A 24,786-nucleotide genomic window follows, 5' to 3' on the forward strand; every position below is an offset into this window, starting at 1 on the left:
CATGTGAGGGACGCGAGCTCGGTGGGGGAGAGTATGCAGGGGGAACTGCATGCTTTGTTCCCCGAGCTCATGGCGGCGGCGGCAGTTGCAAACGGCGTGCCGCTGCCGCAGCCACTGCCTGTTCCTATTCCTGACAATCTCATAGGTCATCTATGGCAACGCCGTCCGGTGAGAGGGGTGGACGTTGTCTGTCCATTTTTCCCCTCAATGGAGGCCTACGTCCGTCAGGGACAGGTGGTCTCCCACATCATGGGCCTTACCCCCCGCCTACGTGCAAGTCACGCGGGTGGTGGGTTTGGTAGACGGCATGAAGAAGGGTGTGCCTCGGCTTGATAGGCCGATGGCGGCGCTCCTTTGTCCTGAGGTGGTGTGGGAGCCGTTACGGAAGCCGGTTCTCCAAGGGAAATCGGCGAGGCGGTTGGTTTTTTGGAGTGACCAGTCATTTATCTCCGCAACGCAATCTCTGGCTGCCACTTCTAACATCGCGCAGCTGGCGAGATTCATGTCCGGGATACTGACGGGCGGTACGGAGCTGACTGATTTGCAACATGATCAGCTTGCCCAGTCGGCAGGAGCCATCCTGCATCTGATCCGGCCGCAGGCTATAGCCGCTGGGAAAGTACGTGCCCTGGCCACTCTAATCCAGCGCCACCTTTGGCTGGAGCAGGCGCGTGTGCTGGAGAAGAAGAGGACTCCACTTCTGACGGCACCCCTCTCTGATGCTGGACTGTTCGGGTCGGCACTGCAGCTGATGACCTCAACCTGCAGGGAGATGCAGGAGGAGCGTTCCGTGCTCCAGCCTCATTTCCCCCCTGCCACGATGTCGCCGGTGGAGTCAGACGGCAGGCTCGTCGTCGGGGTTCCGCCGCCGTAGCCGCCGCTGCTACCACCGCCACTGCTGGACCTTCGGCGAAGAAGGCCAGGAGGAGAGAGGGCGCCTCCGCCACTGCAGCCGTCCCATCTACGCCCGGAGGTGACGGTAGGGATCGTCATGACCAGCCGCCGATCGTTTACCGTCCCTCCGGGGCTCCACGGGGTGGCAAGTCCCGAGCGGCTCGTGGCAGGCGTCGCTAAAAATAATCTCTGTGGTCCCCCCCTGTTCCCTTATGTTCCAAATATGATTTGTTAAAGAAATAAAGAGTCCCTCCTAAAAGGTATTTTTTGTTACAAACTGTGTGTTTATTCACCAAACATATGATGGGGATGCGACGTGTGAATCTTTCGCTAGTATGGGTTTGATAGGAGGGCTAGACGCTACATTCATGTTAGAGCTTAAGCAAGGCCTGCAGCCTACACTCGGTTGAAAAAGGTTTTTTCTGCCTCGACCTGAATCTTCACATAAAGGTAGAGGTTAGTTGTGTGCTCTGTTGCTTAAACAGTGATATTGAGCCGCAACACTATTGTGTTGGTCTGCAGTAATGCTCGTATGAAAAAGTATCACGGCTCATGCCGCTCTCTCTCTCTATCAGATTTTCTGTGTCTTACAACATGGATACGGGTGTCGGGTTCACACATACATAACTTGGCCTTGTTATAAACCCTGTTCACAGATGTGTCTGTGGCTAGCGTGCATTGAATTAGCTTGCGCTGTTCATTAGCATATTGGCTACTTAAGGTATCATATGGCTGTTTGTTGTTGTCGTATGCAAGGGTTGAGCTTGCGAGGGGGTACCGGATAAACCCCTCCTTCCAAATCAAATCAAATCAAATTTATTTATAGGGCCCGACAACACACGTTAATGTCCCCATGGGCCGTACAGGTCTTCTTTAAACAAGTCAAGAAGACAACATAACAATAAGTCAAGAACAGAACAAGAACACCATAGGGTCCAAACATTTTTTAGATGAATGCAAATAAATGAAAGAATGCAAGCACTCCCAGACATACCCCACGCGAAGGTAAGGAAAAACTCACTAAAACCTAACAATAGGGGAAAAAAAAGCTCCACAGGCAATGTGGAGGAGAGAAACCTTAGAAGGGCCGTTCAAGGGGGGATCTCCCTTCTTAGATGTCGGTGATAGTAGTGTTGCAGACGGACAGTTGGTAAGCATGCACTCATGTGCGTGGTGAAACACAGATGAGTGCATGCAATAGCAACTGTACATTTTGAAAAATTAAAGATAGAGCTAATAGCGATAGCAACTGAACATTTTGAAAGATTAAAGATAGAGTTGATAGCGGATCTATTTGAGGCACAGGGGCGGCGCAAGAGGGTCACGTCCTCCCCGTCTTAGTCACGGGACATTCAACACTCCGGTCGTTGCTCAGGGACAGCCGGAGACAGGGGGAAGGGGGGGTGGCGCAGAGAGGGTCGCGAACTCCCCGATATCATCGCGGGACATCCGGCACTCCGGTCACCACTACGAGACCTTCGAAGACAGGGGGGCACGCAGAGGGGGTCGCAATCTCCCGGCCTTCGTCACGGGACGTCCAACACTCCGGTCAACACTCCAGGACAGCAAGTCATAGGAAGACAGGGAGACGGGACAGGCGTTAGACAGCTCATGAGATTGTAGTAGGCGGACATAGCAATAGATACAAGTGGTAGGCATATATGTGAATGGAGTAGATATATGAAGTAAGCGTATTATGTGAATAGAATAGAAGTACTTAACCCAGCAATGAAACCGCGTTGACTGTTAATCTGTTAACAGTCTGTTAATCAGTTGACAGGACCACGGACAGACGGCGGTGAATAACTGATCCAATGCCTCGGAGGTGCATGTAGAGCAGTCACTACAAGCTTGGCCAAGACCCCGAGGCATCCATCACCTTGGTCAGCGCCAGGAGACGGGTACTCAGAGAGAAGGGGGAGGGAGGGGGGGGGGGGGGGGGAGAGGGGGGGGGGGAAGAGTTAGAGAGTTCCCATGTTTGTGGTGCTGCAAAGGAGCAGACATGTAGTACCCTGTAGTGCCATGTAGTACCCCGTAGTGCCATGTAGTACCCTATAGTACCCCATAGTGCCATGTAGTACCCCGTAGTATCCTGTAGTACCCTGTAGTGCCATGTAGTACCCTGTGGTGCCATGTAGAGCTATGTAAGCCATGTAGTACCCTGTAATGCCATGCAGTACCAAGTAGTACTCTGTGGTACCATGTAGTACCCTGTACCCTAACTAAACTACCCTATAGTAAACTACCCAGTGGTACCATGTAGTACCCTGTACCATAACTAAACTACACAGATTAATCTAAAGGTCAGTCCCCGACCAGGTGAGATCAAGGTAGGTTGAAGGAGAGAGAGAAAAGATGAGTCTTAAGCAGGGATTTAAAAGCTTCGACAGAGCAGGCGCCCCTGATGACGGCAGGTAATTTGTTCCACAGGTAGGGAGCGCGGTAGACAAAGGCTCTGTGGCCGGCGGATTTCTTTTTAACCCTAGGGGTCGATAGAAGCCCCGCATTTTGTGAGCGCAGAGCACGAGCGGGCGAGTATCGGGAGATGAGATCAGATAGATAGAGCGGTGCAAGCCCATTTAAAATTTTGTAGGTGAGGAGTAGCACTTTAAAGTCAGAGCGGGCTTGGATAGGAAGCCAATGTAGGGCGGACAAAACTGGTGTGATGTGATCAAATTTTCTAGTTCTAGTTAGTATCCGTGCAGCCGCATTTTGCACGAGTTGAAGATTTTTGATGCTTGAATTAGGTAAGCCTGAAAAAAGTGCATTACAGTAGTCCAGACGTGATGAGACAAAAGCATGAATCAGGGTTTCAGCATCAGCCAGAGTTAAAATGGGGCGTATTTTTGCGATATTACGAAGATGGAAGAATGCAATTTTGGTGAAATTTTTTATATGTGCATTAAATGAGAGGGAGGAATCAAAAATGACTCCGAGGTTTTTTATGGTGGAGCTCTGGGATACATGACAGGTATCAAAGTTGAGGGAGATGTCCTGAAACAGGCCTCTGTGGTTTGGGGGGCCAACAATTAACATCTCAGTTTTATCTGCAGGTCAGGGGGTTTATTGGACTCTCTTTTCATTCGGTCAGGGCCAAGCTGTTAGGCAGCTTGGCACGGGGGGGGGGAAAGGTTTCCCTGACTCCGCACCTATCACAGGCGGTTGAGTCCTGGGTTCCCCCCCGTCATAGCAAACGTCACTAGGCACGTTTCTATTGGACGACGGCTTCCGTGAGTTTTTCAGACTCGTATGTAGGGTCTGTTGTTGTCAAGTTGTCGGGGCAGAGCGTAGGAACTTTCTGTTCTACTACGCTCGATATACGTGTAACTTGAGTCTGTTGGTCACGTGACTCAATGTTACCGTGACCTTTCAATCTATGGCTCACATGGGAAGTCTCTCTGAGGATTCCCGTCTCCCCTCTGTGGTGAGGGTGGCGGGATGTAAGAATGTAAAAATGTTTTACCCTCGGCCGTATCACGTGGGATTCATGTCAGTCGGTGTTTCTTTCTTTTTAATAATAAAAAGAGTGAAGAATATGAAGCACGACAAACTTGTCGTTCTCCCAGGCGACTTGAAGGACCAATGTCTGGTGTCTGGTTAGACTATCCATTGATGTGTTTGGGTCTCGACGCGTACATAGTGCTGGCTCGGGGTGTTTCTGTTAAGAAACATGCAGGAGGCTAGTACGCCTTGGTTGCTCGTTATTAAAACAGCGTTTTTATGGGGCAACTGGGATGGGGGATTTTTTCCTCTTCCGAGCGCCTGTTACTGGGTCTCGACGGATTCTCGTTCATATCTGGGGGATGTTAACGGAATAGATCAGAACATAGGTAGAGGGGGCTCACGCCCTTGGGGTGGGCCACTGAGCGCGGTACAAATGGGACCGTCTGGGTGGCGCCCTCTTTTCATGTTTTAGATTGACACGCATACCTACCCCCTCTCCTGGAGTGGGCATGTCGGCGTGGTTAGGGCACGGGACTGGTTCTGGTCGCGCTGGTCCAGGTCAGTTAACCCGTTGCCCGCCGGGGACGCAGATCTGCTGTTCTGGTACCCTGAGGGACTTGTGCTTTTTTCGGGGGGGAAAATGCCGGGTCGGCCCGGGTGTCACAGGGTTAGGCGTTATGGAGACCCTTTATTGGGTACACGTTGTACCTGGCACTATCATAAAGGGGCTGGTTCTCCTTTCTTTCGCTCTTCTCTCACGCATGGCGGAGAGGGGGCTGTTGGGGTGGTCTTCTGGACCTCCTCTGGTGACCCTGTGTGCTTCCCGAGCCGCCGGGCCCGGTCCGAAGTAATGTTTCGTTGAAACCGTAGGCCTGGGATAACCCTTTTTGGAAACTGAAACACTTGTACTGCGGTATAGCTGGTGTATACCCGCAGGTGTGTTTTGGAGTTTTTCTTGAGGGGTTATAGGAACAACCACCGTATGTGGTACCAAGAGGGTGGTTGATTCCCTGGTGTGTTGGAGCAGAGTCGACTCCCGGGTTATCCGGTTGAGTGTGCCCCTGCACGTTCGTGACGTCTGCCAATCGTATCAGCCTTCTCTGCCTCGACCCCTCTGGGTGGGTTTTTTTTATGGAGGCTTTCTCATGGTGCGCAACAATGCCAGCATACGCCCCTTCCACCGGGGTGCTGTTTTCAGTTGACCCCTTTGGCGCCTGTCTCGTCCGCAGTGCTCCAGGCTCGGGTCTACAGCCTGCTGCCTGGTTTCCCCGGTGCGCTGCCTGCTTCCGTTATGGTTAACCTTTTGAGTGCTTCAAAGTTACGGCCATGCTGACTGCCTGTGTTGCAGGGTCAGTGTGCCAGGCGGCGTACTAATGGAGGGAAGGGCCCGCTCTTGGAGGGGCCCTGTCCGAATACACTGGCGATGTGGGGGACGGTGTCACTAAGTGACCGCCTGGTGAAGTCTTGATGCTTGGCGTCATTGACCTCTCCGGGCCCCCTTTTTTCCGGGGGATCCAGTCCCTTCAGGGGGTCTGGGTCTTCCTTCGCGCTCCGCTGCTACGGCCTTGCCACAGGGTTGAGTTTGCTCTTGACTCCGTGATTTTGGGGGCAGTAACGAGGGTTGTTCCTTCCGTTCGTTCCCTGGTGGCATGCGTGTGTGTAGTCGTGGGGTCAAGCCACGGTCTGCTCACCCTGTGCGTTGAGTTGCTTGAGTTCCTCTTCGCACGGTCGGATCCGTCTCCCTCCCGTCCTCCAATAGGGAGGGTATCCCTCCATTAGGGAGGGTCGGGGGGCTCGGTCCTCTCCGGTCTGATGGTTGTGGGGGGCCTCAGCGGGGTACATTTGTCGAGCTTCTGGCTTCCGCTCAGCTCCTCTTGTGCAGAATGACGCTGAGCGGAAACCAGAATGAAATAGAACGTAAGGTTATGTATATAACCAAGTTCTATGAATACTGGTGACGCTCAGCATCAGGACGCCACTGCGGCCCTTGACCTCGCCTTGTGGTGAAAGTTTGGGAAGGAGGCGAGTAGGTGACCACACACCTGCTTATGAAGGTAAGCGGATAGGGGTGTGGCCAGACGGATGTCGGTATGTAAAGGTACATTGTGGAGTTTTTTATTCAGTGCTGGGCACGAAGTGAGGTTAGTGCAGAATGACGCTGAGCGTCACCAGTATTCATAGAACTTGGTTATATACATAACCTTACGTTAACCTTTCACTACCACACTACAGAAGGTTAACCTTTCACTACCACACTACACAGAAGGTTAACCTTTCACTACCACACTACAGAAGGTTCACCTTTCACTACCACACTACAGAAGGTTAACCTTTCACTACCACACTACAGAAGGTTAACCTTTCACTACCACACTACAGAAGGTTAACCTTTCACTACCACACTACAGAAGGTTAACCTTTCACTACCACACTACAGAAGGTTAACCTTTCACTACCACACTACAGAAGGTTAACCTTTCACTACCACACTACAGAAGGTTAACCTTTCACTACCACACTACACAGAAGGTTAACCTTTCACTACCACACTACAGATGGTTAACCTTCTGTAGTGTGGTTGTGAAAGGGTTAACCCTTTGTCGTGTGGCAGTGAAAGGTTAACCTTCTGTTAAAATGACTGGGTTCGGTCCCCTTTCACCAGTCCTACTGTCAGTGGCTGCTTACAAAATACAACACACCTTCTGTGCATTAAAACCCTGTAATCGGTTTGTCAAAAGTACACAAGAAGCAAATACAATATTCACTCTATCAGCAAAGTACATGTTACTATATAAAGTAAAAGACAAATCAAACATCATGTTACTATATAAAGTAAAAGACAAATCAAACATCATGTTACTATATAAAGTAAAAGACAAATCAAACATCATGTTACTATATACAGTAAAAGACTAATCAAACATCATGTTACTATATACAGTAAAAGACAAATCAAACATCATGTTACTATATACAGTAAAAGACTAATCAAACATCATGTTACTATATACAGTAAAAGACAAGTCAAACATCATGTTACTATAAATGGTAAATGGTAATTGGCTGCATTTATATAGCGCTTTTATCCAAAGCGCTTTACAATTTTGTTCCTCACATTTTACCCGCTCACTCACACATTCACACACCGACGACGAAGGCGACCATGCAAGGTGCCAACCTGCTCATCGGGAGCAGTTAGGGGTTAAGTGTCTTGCTCAAGGACACATCGACACGCTGCCCGGGAGTTATGTTACTAATATAAAGTAAAAGATAAATCAAACATGTTACTACGTCATAAATTATTCTGATATTACATGAATCGTATAATAACAATAACAGCCTGAATATGTAATGTCTCAATGTCTGGAGATTCGCTACCTATAGGTAACAATTAACCTGTACACAAGGCTCCAAACTAGCAACGGTCTCAATGAAATAAGGTTTTTTTTTAAACCTTTTTTTAAGTTAAAAAGAAGGACACCACGGTAACAACCAAATACAGCTTGACATTCCTGTTTATTTACTTGAGACACAGTTACATCGGAAATAAGTGTTTTTAATGCTTATGAAGTATTATTTAAGTATTTTATTTTTTTATCCACTTTTTCTCCCCCATTTTCTATTAAACATTTTTTCTCCCATCCGAATTTCGTATTTCCAATTCTTCCCTCCCCTGTCCCTTGAACGTTGCTAGACTATGCCTCCCACTGGTCGGCTGTAGTTGTGAGGTTTTGCCCGCTGCTCACTACCTTTTCTCTGTTTCTTTAAGCCTATACTGTTTATTTCCCTTCTATACTGTTTATTTTCCCTTCTCACTCACTCTCTCTAGCCCCCACCCTCTCGTTCCTTACCCTTAGTGGCCACACCTGTTCGATATTCTATTATCTCTCGCACCTGTGGTGGCAGGCTAATTAGTCCCCCTGTGGGCTTTAAATACCAGAGCGCTTCCCCTCGTTTTGGCGTGGGGTCGTGTTGTAAACTTGCCGAGTCATATTCTCTAAACATCTAGACTCTTTCGGGAGATCCTCTGTCTGCCTATGCTGTTCCATTCTCCGGCGTCGAGATGTTTGCTCCAGCCTTCGCCAGCTGTCGCCGTTGCCTGTGGGGGAGACTGGTCTGCGCTCCCTGTACTTCCACGGGAGGCACCCCAGCGTTCCACTGCAGACCCCCGCGCAGCTGTTCGTCCTGACGCACATCCAGACCAGCGCAGACGCTCTCCAGTCCTCAGCGCGCAACGCGCATCTTCCAAGGACGCTCGAGCTTGGCACGCTCTCCAGACCAGCGCGCAACGCGCATCTTCCAAGAACCCTCGAGCTTGGCACGCTCTCCAGACCAGCGCGCAACGCGCATCTTCCAAGGACGCTCGAGCTTGGCACGCTCTCCAGACCAGCGCGCAACGCGCATCTTCCAAGAACCCTCGAGCTTGGCACGCTCTCCAGACCAGCGCGCAACGCGCATCTTCCAAGGACGCTCGAGCTTGGCACGCTCTCCAGACCAGCGCGCAACGCGCATCTTCTAGACCTTCGTGCTTGGCACACTCCTCCTCGCAGACGCACCCGACGCGTCTCTCGGTTCCGGTGCGCACTCAAGCAGTGGCGCACCACTCTGTTCCTCGGCTCCGACAGTCGGCTACCCGGTGACGACACCTTCGCCACCGCCGCCTGTTCCAGCACCACTCTGTCCTCGGCTCCGACAGTCGGCTACCCGGTGACGACACCTTCGCCACCGCCGCCTGTTCCAGCACCACTCTGTCCTCGGCTCGGACTGCCGGCTCCCCGGTGGCGATACCCTCGCCACCGCCGCCTGTTCCAGCACCACTCTGTCCTCGGCTCGGACAGCCGGCGCCCCGGTGGCGACGCTCTCGCCCCGCTGCCTGTTCCTGTACCATTACGCATACGCTGGGTGAGTTTAGATTGTGATGTCACTCTCCCAGCGTATTGCCTCTGTTTTTGGTTCTCACTTAGAATAGTATTTTTGGACTTTACATCTCCCCCTGTGTGTTTGTCACACGAAGATATTATTACTTTGTTCACTTTGATTATTTGGACTGTTCTGCACCTGCTCTGTTTTTTCCCCTTTGTGCATTAACTATCTCCTCTGTCCTGCAGAGCGGCCCAGATGATTTCCACCAGTCCTCCCAGTTCCTCCCTGTTTCCCAGCCCGCCTCCGCGGGCCTCAGTCCCCTAGTCCCTAGTCCTCTTTCCCTAGTTCTCCTAGTCCCTAGTCCTCTATCCCTAGCTCTCCTAGTCCCAAGTCCTCTTTCCCTAGTTCTCCTAGTCCCTAGTCCTCTCTCCCTAGTTCTCCTAGTCCCTAGTCCTCTATCCCTAGCTCTCCTAGTCCCTAGTCCTCTCTCCCTAGTTCTCCTAGTCCCTAGTCCTCTCTCCCTAGTTCTCCTTGTCCCTTGTTTACCTAGTCTCTAGTTCCTCTGTCCCAAGGCGTTCCCTTAACCTTCCCTTAGGCGTTCCCTTACCTTCCCATAGTGTTCCCTTTTCCTGCATTTGTGATTCTCCCTTAAAGGGACAGTGCCCTTTTCCCTGTTTTTCCCTGTGTTTCAATAAATATCTGTTTCTTGGCAAACCACCATACCTGTCTTGTGTTGTGCGATTGGGGTCGGTTACAAACCATAACAGTACGACCCCACCAAGTCTACGACCCCAGCCAGCACAGACTGTGTATGTTGAGTTTGCCTTTTTTTTTCTTGTCCCCTCTAGCTCCCCTGTTAGCCCTGTTAGCTTCCTTGTTAGTCCTGTTTAGCTCCCTTGTTAGCCTGTTACTCCCCTGTTTAGCCCAGTTTGGCTTCCCTGTTTAGCTTGTTAGTCTCCCCGGTTAGCTCCCCTGTTTGCTTCCCGTTTGCCCTGTTTGACCCCCCTGTAGCTAGCCATGCCCTGGCGGCTAACCCAGTCCCTCAGCAGAGCCCCTGTCTGCTAGTCTTGCCCCGGCTGCTAGCACAGCCTCTATGTTTATGCAGCCCTTGCTGCTGGCATAGGCCCTGTAGCTATCAGTGCCTTGGCAGCTACCCTTTCCCTCTGCTAGCCTAGCTCGGCAGCTAGCGCAGCCTCTATGTTGATGTAGCAGTACAGCTAGCATAGGCCCTGTAGCTATCAGTGCCCTGGCAGCTACCCTTTCCCTCTGCTAGCCTGGCTCCGGCAGCTTGCGCAGCCTCTATGTTGATGTAGCAGTACAGCTAGCATAGGCCCTGTAGCTATCAGTGCCCTGGCAGCAACCTTCCCTCTGCTAGCCCCTTCCCGGTGCTACCATGGTTACCCCTTTGCTACCCTGCTTGCCCCTCAGTTCCTCTAGACCAGTTGCTCTAGACCAGTTCTCTAAACCAGTTCTCTAAACCAGTTCTCTAGACCAGTTCTCTAGCCCGGATCTCTAGACCAGTTCTCTAGACCAGTTCTCTAGACCAGTTCCTCTAGACTAGTTCTCTAGACCCAGTTCCTCTAGACCAGTTCCTCTAGACCAGTTCCCCCAGTTACCCCTCGGCGACCCTGTTTCTTTTGCTAGCCCCACTCTTGTGGTGGCTTCCCCTGCTGGCTTGGCCAGTACCTCTTGTTTTGCCCCCTGCCACTCTGTCTGTATTTGTTTTGGGTCGCCGGGTGGCTCCCGTTGGAGGGGGGGATACTGTGAGGTTTTGCCCGCTGCTCACTACCTTTTCTCTGTTTCTTTAAGCCTATACTGTTTATTTCCCTTCTATACTGTTTATTTTCCCTTCTCACTCACTCTCTCTAGCCCCCACCCTCTCGTTCCTTACCCTTAGTGGCCACACCTGTTCGATATTCTATTATCTCTCGCACCTGTGGTGGCAGGCTAATTAGTCCCCCTGTGGGCTTTAAATACCAGAGCGCTTCCCCTCGTTTTGGCGTGGGGTCGTGTTGTAAACTTGCCGAGTCATATTCTCTAAACATCTAGATTCTTTCGGGAGATCCTCTGTCTGCCTATGCTGTTCCATTCTCCGGCGTCGAGATGTTTGCTCCAGCCTTCGCCAGCTGTCGCCGTTGCCTGTGGGGGAGACTGGTCTGCGCTCCCTGTACTTCCACGGGAGGCACCCCAGCGTTCCACTGCAGACCCCCGCGCAGCTGTTCGTCCTGACGCACATCCAGACCAGCGCAGACGCTCTCCAGTCCTCAGCGCGCAACGCGCATCTTCCAAGGACGCTCGAGCTTGGCACGCTCTCCAGACCAGCGCGCAACGCGCATCTTCCAAGAACCCTCGAGCTTGGCACGCTCTCCAGACCAGCGCGCAACGCGCATCTTCCAAGGACGCTCGAGCTTGGCACGCTCTCCAGACCAGCGCGCAACGCGCATCTTCCAAGAACCCTCGAGCTTGGCACGCTCTCCAGACCAGCGCGCAACGCGCATCTTCCAAGGACGCTCGAGCTTGGCACGCTCTCCAGACCAGCGCGCAACGCGCATCTTCTAGACCTTCGTGCTTGGCACACTCCTCCTCGCAGACGCACCCGACGCGTCTCTCGGTTCCGGTGCGCACTCAAGCAGTGGCGCACCACTCTGTTCCTCGGCTCCGACAGTCGGCTACCCGGTGACGACACCTTCGCCACCGCCGCCTGTTCCAGCACCACTCTGTCCTCGGCTCCGACAGTCGGCTACCTGGTGACGACACCTTCGCCACCGCCGCCTGTTCCAGCACCACTCTGTCCTCGGCTCGGACTGCCGGCTCCCCGGTGGCGATACCCTCGCCACCGCCGCCTGTTCCAGCACCACTCTGTCCTCGGCTCGGACAGCCGGCGCCCCGGTGGCGACGCTCTCGCCCCGCTGCCTGTTCCTGTACCATTACGCATACGCTGGGTGAGTTTAGATTGTGATGTCACTCTCCCAGCGTATTGCCTCTGTTTTTGGTTCTCACTTAGAATAGTATTTTTGGACTTTACATCTCCCCCTGTGTGTTTGTCACACGAAGATATTATTACTTTGTTCACTTTGATTATTTGGACTGTTCTGCACCTGCTCTGTTTTTTCCCCTTTGTGCATTAACTATCTCCTCTGTCCTGCAGAGCGGCCCAGATGATTTCCACCAGTCCTCCCAGTTCCTCCCTGTTTCCCAGCCCGCCTCCGCGGGCCTCAGTCCCCTAGTCCCTAGTCCTCTTTCCCTAGTTCTCCTAGTCCCTAGTCCTCTATCCCTAGCTCTCCTAGTCCCAAGTCCTCTTTCCCTAGTTCTCCTAGTCCCTAGTCCTCTCTCCCTAGTTCTCCTAGTCCCTAGTCCTCTATCCCTAGCTCTCCTAGTCCCTAGTCCTCTCTCCCTAGTTCTCCTAGTCCCTAGTCCTCTCTCCCTAGTTCTCCTTGTCCCTTGTTTACCTAGTCTCTAGTTCCTCTGTCCCAAGGCGTTCCCTTAACCTTCCCTTAGGCGTTCCCTTACCTTCCCATAGTGTTCCCTTTTCCTGCATTTGTGATTCTCCCTTAAAGGGACAGTGCCCTTTTCCCTGTTTTTCCCTGTGTTTCAATAAATATCTGTTTCTTGGCAAACCACCATACCTGTCTTGTGTTGTGCGATTGGGGTCGGTTACAAACCATAACAGTAGTGAGGATAGAAGCCTTGCATCACGTGTCCCCTCCGGTACACGAGGAGGCAGCCTGTCGCATCTTTTCACCGCAGCAGCTCGAACTCTCAGTGGCGAGGAGTAACGCGTGGGAGGCTAACACTGCCCCCGATACTTCCTGTTTCTGCTGCACCGGCGTCACCCAACCGACCTGTAGGAGTCGCTGTCCACAACGTCCAATCCCCACCCACGGCTTTCCCACCCTCTAACACTGCCAATTGTGTTAGTATGACGGCCGGCCAAGCCGGTAGCAACGCCGAGAGCTGGGCTCGATACCAGCATATCCTGCGTTAGTGGCGAGCGCCTTGCCCACTGCACCACTCAGCCGCCCTTATTTAAGTATTATTAAAGTAGCTTATGAAGTGGTCATTCTGTCCTTCTCTATGATCAGTGAGTTGCCTCCCTACAAGGTAACAATGAATCTACACCTGGCTCTTCTCTGGAGATTCGCTGCCTTGAGCCAGTCTCCTGCGTTTGGCATCACAACACGTTGACAGTCACAAGGCTTAATGAGATGCACTTAATAAAACAATAAATCGACAGCCTTCTGCACACACACACACACACACACACACACACACACACACACACACACACACACACACACACACACACACACACACACACAATGCTTAAAACAGTGGTCACTATATGAATGAATATAGAGCCGTATGGCATCGTATGGTGATAGGCCAAACTGTATGTTGTGATATTAAATGGGCGACTTAAGTGCGAGTCCCCATCTCTGCTTTAATGGTAATGTGTATCCTACAGAGGAGGGAGGAGAGCTCTGCGTTTACAGACCTCCTCCCGTTATATAATAACCACAAATAATACAACAATATGTCTTTCTAATACGGTATCTGGTTTTTATCCAGAAACACCGGAGGCTTTTAGACTTTTACCTTCTCGGCACTGATTCCTTCCTGCGACGAGACCCACGAGGGATAATCTTTAGGCAAACAATTTCAGATGAAAAGGCAATCCTTTCAAGTGTATAGGAAGATGCCCCCGAGCGGAGCGGAGCTGTGCATTAAAGCAGAAGTAAACAGTAGTAGTAAGTGATGATGTTAGTCTGCGGTGGCACTGAGCACAGCGCGGGGAGCTCTGTTGTAACAGGCCGAGCTCGGCAGTAATAGGCCGGGGGATGTTGACAGGAAATATGTTTTTCGGGAGCTCTGGAGGATAGAGAGGAGCGGGTAAGTGGCAGATAGCCCGGTGTCAGTGGGTTTCCAGAGGAGACACACGCTATACACTTTCTCTCCTTCCATCCGCCTGTTTATCTATTCATTCACGACCGTCCTCTGGGCCCTGGTGTACAGTATATCCCCGTTGCCATCAATGTCATCCGCCCTACGCTCTTAGAAAGAAAAAAAAATAGGTGCTAGGTTGAACCATTAAGGTTTCATCAGCTCGTCTCCATAGGGGGAACCCTTTTAACCCCTTCGGGGTGTAAACCCTGTGAGGTAGGGTTTTGAGAACGTCTTGTTCTCTCTGTGCATTTTTTAACAGAACATAGAACAGAACTGAGAGAGTGAACAGTTTTAAGTACCTTGGAGCCCACATATCCGAGGACTTGACATGGACCACACACATTGACAGTGTTGTGAAGAAGGCACGGCAACGCCTCTACTTCCTCAGGCGCCTAAGGAAGTTCCAAGTCAGTCAGAAGATCCTTAGGAACTTCTACTCATGTACAATAGAGAGCATCCTGACTGGCAATATCACCTCCTGGTTTGGGAATAGCACCGCACAAGACCGAAGCAGACTACAGAGAGTGGCACGTTCAGCCGAACGCACAATTGGAGGGGGGCTTCCCACCCTCCAGAACATTTACAACAAGCGGTGCATGGGTAAGGCTAAGAGAATTATTAAGGACTCCAGCCACCCAAACAACTGCCTCTTTGAACTGCTGTGGTCAGGCAAGCGATACCGGAGTCTCATGGCAAGCACAGAAAGACTCAGAAGAAGCTTCTATCCCCAGGCCATCAGGTTGCTCAACGAACAATAACACTATGCAACAACCATCAAATGCACTCACAACACAAACACACAACACACACATCCATACGCACACACTCACTTTAAACAAACAACACACTGCAGCACCCACTCTCCACACTTTAGAACACCTAGACACACTTTATATTTATTGGTGAAGGATTTGCACTACAACCCATACCTCAGTACACCTTACTGTAAATTGTACCTCATCCCATTTCTGCTTTGCACTATATAGTATTGTATATTATTATTAGTATATTGTATATTGTACGGTAACTCAGTTACTCTATTCTGCATCGAACATTGTACATATGTATATACTGAACACTGTGTCTACGTACGTGACTTCTATTTTTACTTCTATTTTTACATGCTATACTATTTTATTTTATTTTATACTTATCTTTTGTCTAGCACAGTCTCTGGAGCGTAACAGAAAGAAGTATTTTGTATAAAAGTATTCTGTACTTCTGTATGACAACTATTAAAGAAACTTGAGAAACTTGAAACTTGAGAACAAAACATCTAGAACATTATGTGGCCAGGCATGGACTTTGGGCACTTGTTGAGGGCGTGTGGAATTCTTTACAGTTTACATGATATGTGCAAATAAGTGATACCTTCAGAATAAGCTGTTTAGCTTGCTGTGTAAAATAGGATAGATTCATACATGTGCAAATTAATATGGCCTACTGTAACGAGCTTAACTTAAGCCTTTATTCAGTATAATAGCTGGCTCTAATTATTAACAACAATGGCAGTTTCTTGAATCTTGAAACGCTCGTTAGTCCTCTCTTCTTGGTGCGAGCACTAATCCCCATGTAATGTTGATGATGTAAATTAAATTACCCAATATGTTAGAACTGTTGTTGTTCTGAAAATACATGACTAAATCCATTTGATCTCTATCCCCCTGGATATCAACAGAATCAAGCCTTTTCAGAGATATATATATCCAATCTGCTTTCTTGAAGATATTGCATCATGTACTCTGGTTACCATGATTGGCCCATCAGTCACATCTAGCTGAGTGGTGTAATGATAACAGAAGGCCATGCCCCCGTCAGCCTACTGAGAGCTGGCTGTGCTCAGAGAGGGCACACTAAAACACTTCAGATGATTCATTTGAAGCTGAAAAGATTATACTTGTGACATTTAACGTCCCACAATAAGCAATTTATGACTGAATTAAAAAAATCATTTTACTGGAACTGTAAGTTCCAAGGAGAAGCCTCTCTCTCTCTCTCTCTCCCTCTCTCTCTCTCTCTCTCTCTCTCTCTCTCTCTCTCTCTCTCTCTCTCCCTCTCTCTCGCTCCACCACTGTGAATTATATTGCCCTCTTCTTCACCAGGAAAAGATGGTTTGTATATCAATGACTCACTCTGTGACGCCTTGAATAGGTTTGTTTCTTCTTCTCGCAGGTCTCCGCGGTGTACGTAGAATTCCCAAAAAATATAGAAATGCTTGATGAGTTGAAGTTGATGTTAATTTAAACAGCAAGACTATATCAAAACATCAGTTTACAAACTCTCTCACAACGTGTGCAGTATAATTACCGTTAACTCCTCTCCCTGGTGCCTCACTCTGTCTCTTTCCTCTCTAGAAGTGACTATCACATCACAGCCACCTTTAACTCCTCTCTCTCTGGTACCTCACTCTGTTCCCTTCTTCTCTAGAAGTGACGATCACAGCCACCATTAACTCCTCTCTCTCTCGTCCCTCACTCTGTCCCCTTCCTCTCTTCCTCTACGTCATCCCCTCCTCCTCCTCTCCCAGTTCGCCACCATCGAGACCATAGTGACGTCGGTGTCGGACGAGTTCCCAAAGTACCTGAGGAAGCACAAGCCACTCTTCACTCTGGGCTGCTGCGCCTGCTTCTTCCTCCTGGGATTCCCCATGATCACAGAGGTACACACACACACACACACACACACGCACACGCACACGCACACACGCACACGCACACGCACATAAAGACGGACGCACGCACGCACCTACACACACACACACACACACACACACACACACACGGCCCTTCATTTATTTACATCTGATTCCATGCCACACAGACTTGAGATAAGGAGCAGTGATTATTCTCCCAACCCTCTGAAGCCCACAGAAGTCTGAGCCGTATGTAACGGAACGTAGACCAATCGCAGCCACTCTTATTGTCTGGGACCAAATACGGCCACGCCCCATTCCCAGTAAAAAGTGGGAAACTCTAGAATGTCTTTTGGGCGACGGTGTTTACGGAAGTGCGAGGGCAGCCTTCAAGGTGACGATACACAACACTTTCTGTTGTCAGTAGATGGCAGCATTGGTTTAAAATTAAAAGGTGAAAATGTTGAAAACCACAACATGAATACATTTCCCAAGACCTTTAGCACAGGTCACAGGTCACTAGGACGCGTCTATTCTTTGACGCAATCTGAACAGCGGTAAACTATTAAATTAATAGTATTAATGCGACCTCAGTACAGTGACCGCGAATGGTAAACTAATTATCTTAACAAAAGTGCATCATTAACATAATGTTTGTTGTCTAAAGGGAAACAAAATGGTACAATTTAAGATTTTAAATGTTATCCGCATATATAGGACAAATAAAACATCGTTAATTTGTAAGAAACCTCAATGAAAACGGCGCAGGGTAAGTAATATTCGCTATTGTTATGAAAATGTGATAGAATCCTATAAAAACGTGGATGCATTTGGTCACCGTGACGGTTAGGACAATGCAGCAGAACTTGACTGGTGAATGATACATTCACTGAGAATCCTACACATATTACCTTGAGGAATGGTAGCAGAGCGAAATGTTTGTGACAATTTGTGGCTATAATGGATTTCCTCCCTGGTTGATCCATCGCTGTATGGTCTGTTTCTCTTGTGTGTGTGTGTGTGTGTGTGTGTGTGTGTGTGTGTGCGTGTGTAACAGAATGGAATGTACATGCTCCAATTGGTGGATACATACGCAGCCTCCTATTCCCTGGTCATCATTGCCATCTGTGAGCTGATGGGAATTTCCTACCTCTACGGTGAGTGGAGTCTCATAATGCATAAACACATGATTTATGAAACAGAATTGTTCTACTTCCCATACCTGGCCTATCTCTCAAACCCTGCCCCCCTCTTTTCTTGATTTAGTTACTCTTCAAAAGACCAAAAGCATTGGGGATATTGTGAGATGTGAGATGGCAGAGATGTGCTTAGCATTTTCCGCGGAACTAATAACAACGGTTGTTAGTGTAACCACGGTTCTATGCTAAATTAATCCAGCTGACGATCTGATGATCATGATCATGAAAATGATCTGTTCTGCATGTTTTTCCATTGGGTTTATATCTTTTTCTGGAGGGGAAACCCTTGCGAGCACGGGGGGATAACATGCAAACTCCACACAGAAAGGCCCGGGAGATACCCCCAACTTGGTCCCTAAGCGGGAATCGAACCCAGGACCTTCTTGCTGTGAGGCGACAGTGTTAACCACTACACCAGGGGTCAGCAATTAAGTTTGGCCGTGGACCACATTTTTTCCAAGACATTATATGGTGGGCCAGAACAACAACAAAAAAAACGGCTAATTTAATTAATTGATAGTGAAAAATCAATAGTGAAAATGTTTTAACTCTGTGACAGACACATTATAATTAAGACATACATCTGGCAGAGGCAGAGATGGATCAAAATAAACTAGCTGCATAGGTTTATGCAGTTTGTTCTACTTTCCATTATTATATATAATACATGTGTGGACTGACCATGTAGCGGAATCGAATTAATTAATGATTTGACATAGGTCTACTTTTTATTCTCTGAATTATTACCCCATCTCAATGGGATATTCCTGGATAAATAAAGGATAAATAAATAAATCCTCCCAGACATAGGACACATCACGTTATTACTGGATTGAATATTTCCACTGGGGGGCGCTATTTTGTGCAGCCTGCTTAATTGCACATTTCACCTGCTGCTAGCTAATGACAAAAAAAAATCTGAATGGCACTATCCAAAAATCTAAAGAGGACAATTTACAGTGAAAATAGTGTTTAAAGACGAATGGACAGAAAACTATGCGTTCATCTTACCTGGATTCATTAATGCAAAGCCCACGTGTCTGATCTGCAGTGAAGGTGTGTCTATTTGCAAAGAATATAATATTAGACGGCACCACGATGCAAAGCATGCCAACTTCAAAATGTTCTTCCCACCAAAGACAGAGGCACGAAAGCGCTAAATTGAAGCACTGAAAGCTGGTTATGCACACAGCAACAGGACCCTGGTGCGAGGCCTCACAGCCCAACAAAAGGTGACAAGTGTGTCTCTAAAGGCGTCGTGGCTGCTCGCAAAGCACAACAAGCCATTCACAGACGCAGAGGTATTCAAGGAGATGATGGCGACCGTTTTGGAGGAACTTGCTGTTAACATGTAATCTCTTTGCGTCTATACTACTGGCAATACGGTAGTCTAGGTTGCCCTCTTGAGGCTGTGAAACGCATGCGCAGTTAGTCTGTGTCGACCACGAGCATGAGGTCCACTGTTTGTTAATGGCTCTGTATTGGTGTTTGCAAGTTGATCAAATAAACCAAGTTAACAGAAGATAAACATGTTTATTTATAGTAGACTAACACTTGCCACGACAAGTCACTGGATGGAATAATTGCGTCAGTGAAACAGATGTCCCGCCGCATAGAAGCACCGTCGGACACGGTGCAGGGTACAATTATCCATGGTCTCAGTCAAACCAATGACTTTTCCTCAGCCATTGACGAGAGCACTGACAGCACAGATGTAGTCCAGTTGTGCGTTTATGTTCGATATTTTGATGGAAAGGATATTGGGCCACATAAACCAGCTTAATAACCTTCAGCTACAGGGGAGAGATAAAACCATCGTGGACATGGTTGAAAAGCTTGAATCATTCACGAGGAAGCTGAAGATGTTTGAGACAGACGTATCCACTGGTGGCAGGCTCCTACATTTCAGCACACTAAAAAAGGCATCGGGACAAGTGACGGAGCTGATGGTTGACTTCATCAAGCAGCTACGAGCCAACTTCACCTCTAGGTTTGATGACTACTCTAGAAATCATTGCCTTTGTATGTGACCCTCTCACAGTCAAACCTGGTGGACACTTCTCCCTGGCGAAAGGAATGATCCCCTCGTTAGATGAGGCTGCACTGGAAATGGAGCTAATTGATTTCCAAACAACCTCCCTTGTCAGCGATGCGCTCAGGAGTGCAGAGTCTGTGAGTGCCTTTTGGATAGCATGTTCAGAAGAGTACAGCAACATCAAGAGACTCGTATTTTATGTGCTCACAATGTTCCCTTCCACCTATGTATGCGAGTCGTCCTTTTCATCAATGAATGCGATAAAGACAAATGAGAGCAATCGACTGACGCACCAGTTAACATGCAACGGCCCGTATACGGGCCCTCTTTAGGACGATTTGCCCACTTTGCGAATGTCTACCGGCTCGGACCTGCATTTTTTATAAAACATATCATATATAGGATTAAAGCCCTATTTGTTGCCGTTCGAATGCCACCTCAGCCGACCAAATTCCGTTCAGCGGTTCTCGAGTTACATGCTGATATGTGTGGTGTGCGACTTTGTACATGCAAGTGTCAGATTACCACCCCTGACTCCCGAGGCTCTGGAACTATCAATCATTCTCTGATCGCAAAAATTCTTGGACAGGGTTGTAGCCAATGAGTGTAGCTTTCCAATGATACCCCATGTGGGGTTCTGCAAATCAGGGATCTAGGTGCAAATTTACGAGCGAAAACAGGAAGTGAAAAATACACGGAATGCATTGCCATCAATGAGGAAATGGATTACTGGAGAACTTTTATTTTTGTACACAGTTTACCAAAATCGCTCTAAATAACCCATTTCTGAACGGATTTTTATGAAATGTATGGACCTGTGTACTACATAAGACTTCAGGCTATGGACCCATGGTGTATTGTTTTGGATATCATTTTTTTGGATATTGCAACTACTACAGAAAAACGGGAGTAGTACACAAGTACAAGTACAACTCAAGTTCAGCCCTATGTTACTCTATTTCATTAGCACTAAAAGTGATTTTTTTTATTGTGTAAGAAACTTCAGAATGTTATCTTTCAAAAGAGACCAGGTTTATGCATGTGCTATAAGTATAAAGTATAAAGATAAGCTTTGCAAAAGAAAATGCAGTCCTCAAGTTTAAGTAAAAGAAATTGCCGCTTTTCTTGGCGCATGTTAAGTGGTTTTAAAACCTTGAGAACTGCCTGCGGATTAAAGTGACGTCCATATCACCAGATATGCAGTGAATAGTGACCGACGGGAGATGCCACTTTTCACACTAAGTGAGCACTAAGCCTGTTGTTGCCAAATTGTATTTAAAATTTAGTTAATGAATGTCTTGTTGTAATTCATATACCTAATGTAGTAAAATTTCCCTCGGGATAATTAAAGTATTTATTTTATTTTTATTTTTATTTTATTTTAGCATTTTTACAGCTTTATTGGTCACGCAGGACCGACAGAGGAGAGGGCAAACGGGAGGAGAGGTGGGAAGGACATGCGACAAATAACGACGGGAGCTGGGATCGAACCCGGGTCGGCCGCGTAGGTGCACGAGGCACTATGGTATGCGCCACGAGGGCGCCCCTAATTAAAGTATTTCTATTTCTATTTCTATTCTATTCTATTCTATGTAGCGCGTCGTTTCAGGAGCTTCTACAAGCACTTTTTTTGTTTAAAGTTTAATTGCATTGTTACTGTTCACATGTGTGGTGCCGTCAGTCATGAGTAAAGATAAAGTTTGAATGACTTACTGAACTGGTGTTTTTATTTCATACTACACTGCTTGTTTGTTATTTCAGCACCAGGCGCTGTCCACCTCATGTTGAGCAAGTGCTACATTGCACCTCACTGCCTATATACCTGTTATTCACTCTCAACATGGATAAAACATACAAGTATAATAAGCATTCTTTGGGTGGTGGTAGTTTCTCTGTTTGGACATTATAGATTAAATATATAAATATTAGGGCTGTCAAAATTAATGCTTTAACTTTGGAGATTAATTTAAATGATTTAAAGCATTAAAATAAATTAATCTAGATTAATCTATGGAATGAAAAATCTTCAATCTTAGCGCCGCGGATATAAGAAAGAGGTCTAGCTGAGTCAATGTTGATGGTTTTGTTGAACTTTGTATTTCACAGGAGAGAAACTATTCAAAGAAAGCTATTAAAATAGTCTTTGAATCTAAATATACTTTCTTTGTGTTGATTTTACATTAATTCCATGATTTTACTCAAGTAAATATCTGTTACAAGCTTCGGTCTTAAGTAGAAAAATGCAATTTTGAATCTAGATTAATCTAGATTAATTACAGAAAATTGTGAGATTAATTAGTTAATTTTTTTTAATCTATTGACGGCAAATATAGCCTAGCCTAGTCGATAAAAAAAAAAGAAAAAATCAGATTCTAAAAATAAACTGACGGGCCAGATATTATTGCTGGCGGGCCAAATTCGGCCCGTGGGCCGCCTATTGCCGACCACTGCACTACACCATCTGCTAGTATAAAATATAACTAATTTAGCATTGAAAAAACAATGACGCAAAACTAAAAACTAAACCTGGGTAATTGACAAAAAAGGTCTTATAATGCAAGTAAGACCTTAACAGACCTTAAGGTGCAGGCCTACACTACCTTGTAAGACCTTAACAGACCTTAAGGTGCAGGCCTACACTACCTTGTAAGACCTTAACAGACCTTAAGGTGCAGGCCTACACTACCTTGTAAGACCTTAACAGACCTTAAGGTGCAGGCCTACACTACCTTGTAAGACCTTAACAGACCTTAAGGTGCAGGCCTACACTACCTTGTAAGACCTTAACAGACCTTAATAGGGTGCAGGCCTACACTACCTTGTAAGACCTTAACAGACCTTAATAGGGTGCAGGCCTACCTTGACATCAAATGTTCCTCTACCTTCAGGAATACACTTTTTCATCAAAACCAGAACTCTGCTTATGAATCCAAACTGTGCGCTCATCCTTTGAGTTGAAAGCCTCTAAATTAAAACATGAAAGAGGCACTTAATTTAGTGGTGTCTTCGTGGTTCTCATTCTCTGCTGCGACGAGCATTAGAGCCGGGTCAGGATCTCTGGTGTTTCGTCGCACACCTGGTCAGACAACCCGACGCACGGCTAGGTCGTCGGACGTTGTGTGGTTTCATCTCTAGACTGTTGTTGACAAACAGTAGAAGGGTCTATATGGGGTCAGTGTCAGAATAATAGGCAGGTGTGTTCTGCTGCTGACCAGCAGATGGTGCTGTAGGCACATAATTAAAGGAGCGCCTTCCTGCCCTACATACAGTGGTCCTCAACCTCTTCTCTGTCAAGCACCCCCAACATTATAGACACTCATTTGATGAGATTCTGTCTCACAATAAGTATATAATTAATAGTTATGTGAAGATATTTTCGTATGACAACACACAACAGCAATAACATCTACACAACAACACAACAAACAATCAGAATCAGAATCAGAAATGTCTGAATGCAAGTATAAGCTTGGCCATCCAAGGAATTTGTTTTGATCATTTGGTGCATCAACATTATTAACAGACAATTAAAGTAGAATAAAATACAATGGAATATATAAACTAAATTAGAATAAAGATACAATAGAATAGAATATAGGACAGGGCTGTATAATTGCACATGATTGTAGTAGGGTATATACACTGAATTAGAATAGAAATACAGTGCAATTGTGCAAAACTATGTAGTTCAGGAAGGGTGTGTTAATGTAACACATTGAAAACATTGAAAACATTGAAAACAAATATTAGACAACAAAACAAAAAGGGGGGGGGGGTCAGGTGCAACAACTACTTATTATTAGTGCTGTCAGGCGATTAAAAAAATGTATCCAATTAATTACAGGATTTGTAATTAATTAATCTAATTAATCAAATTTTAATCGCATAACTATTTTAGGCCTGATATTCTATATTCTATAATCATATTTCAAATTGCATGTGTACTGTATCTACAAAACCTTCTGTTTAACACTTTGAGTGCCAGCGACGTGTTATGTCATTATTTCATGCCCCCCGTTGAGTGCAGACGACACTAATTGTCGTTTGATTTTTTTATTAGCGATCTGAATTCATATTTCATCAACCGAGTCTCCCGTTGGTACAGCAGCCCCTCTAGGAGCTCCGATGGGAAAATACCGCCCCCTATCGTCTATCCCTGTGTAACTGCAGGCCATTCGATTACACTGGTGGATCTGTGGGGGGGGGAGCCTACTGCCTCCACTATGCTGGCGAGGGATCTGATGAAGAGGGAAGTGATCGCGAGATGGAAAGCAGCCTGGAATATATATTTACAGCAGCCAATAATCAATCAATAAACGCGATCGATATTTGGAATGGCGATCAGGAATTGGAATAATATTTTTGGAGAACATCTGATCTAAGGCAAGGAGTCTATGTTACCAGTTTTAGGATAATCAGAGCTGTTTTCACTGAGATAACAGCGTGTCCCGTATGTGTATATGTATGTGTGTGTGTGTGCTGTTGAGGAAATAAGATAATCGATTTCTCAGCTCGCTTCTATAGCGTGCATAAGTACACATATACTATCGATAATCTGGCATTTATTTGAAAACTATTCATAAATAGGCCGACAAATGACAACGTGTCTAGTGTATTCGAGAATATTCCAATAAATGCCGTTTATGACGGAATCTTTCTATTTTCCTGAAATTTTCGAGAAAACGATAGCTTTTCGAAATGCTATAAAAATGATATGAACCGATTAAAAAACAATCCGTTTTGACAATGTTGACTGCAAACAAGTCATTGATAAG

At 47.1% G+C, this 24,786-nt stretch overlaps 1 protein-coding gene across 1 annotated transcript in view; it reads left to right on the plus strand.

Annotated features, from left to right (window-relative positions):
* The window catches only part of slc6a5 (solute carrier family 6 member 5), a gene marked incomplete at both ends in the record, with an annotated part of 123,122 nt that overhangs the window by 39,037 nt on the left and 59,299 nt on the right, over nt 1-24,786 (plus strand). Inside the window, 3 exons of the mRNA XM_084337643.1 lie at nt 16,673-16,804; nt 17,835-17,934; nt 20,018-20,148. Of these exons, the coding sequence (XP_084193769.1) occupies nt 16,673-16,804; nt 17,835-17,934; nt 20,018-20,148 (363 nt within the window). The remainder of the gene's footprint in view (nt 1-16,672; nt 16,805-17,834; nt 17,935-20,017; nt 20,149-24,786) is intronic.

This window comes from Notolepis coatsorum (assembly GCF_963971535.1).
Source record: "Notolepis coatsorum genome assembly, chromosome: 20".
NCBI classification, from domain to species: Eukaryota; Metazoa; Chordata; class Actinopteri; order Aulopiformes; family Paralepididae; genus Notolepis; species Notolepis coatsorum.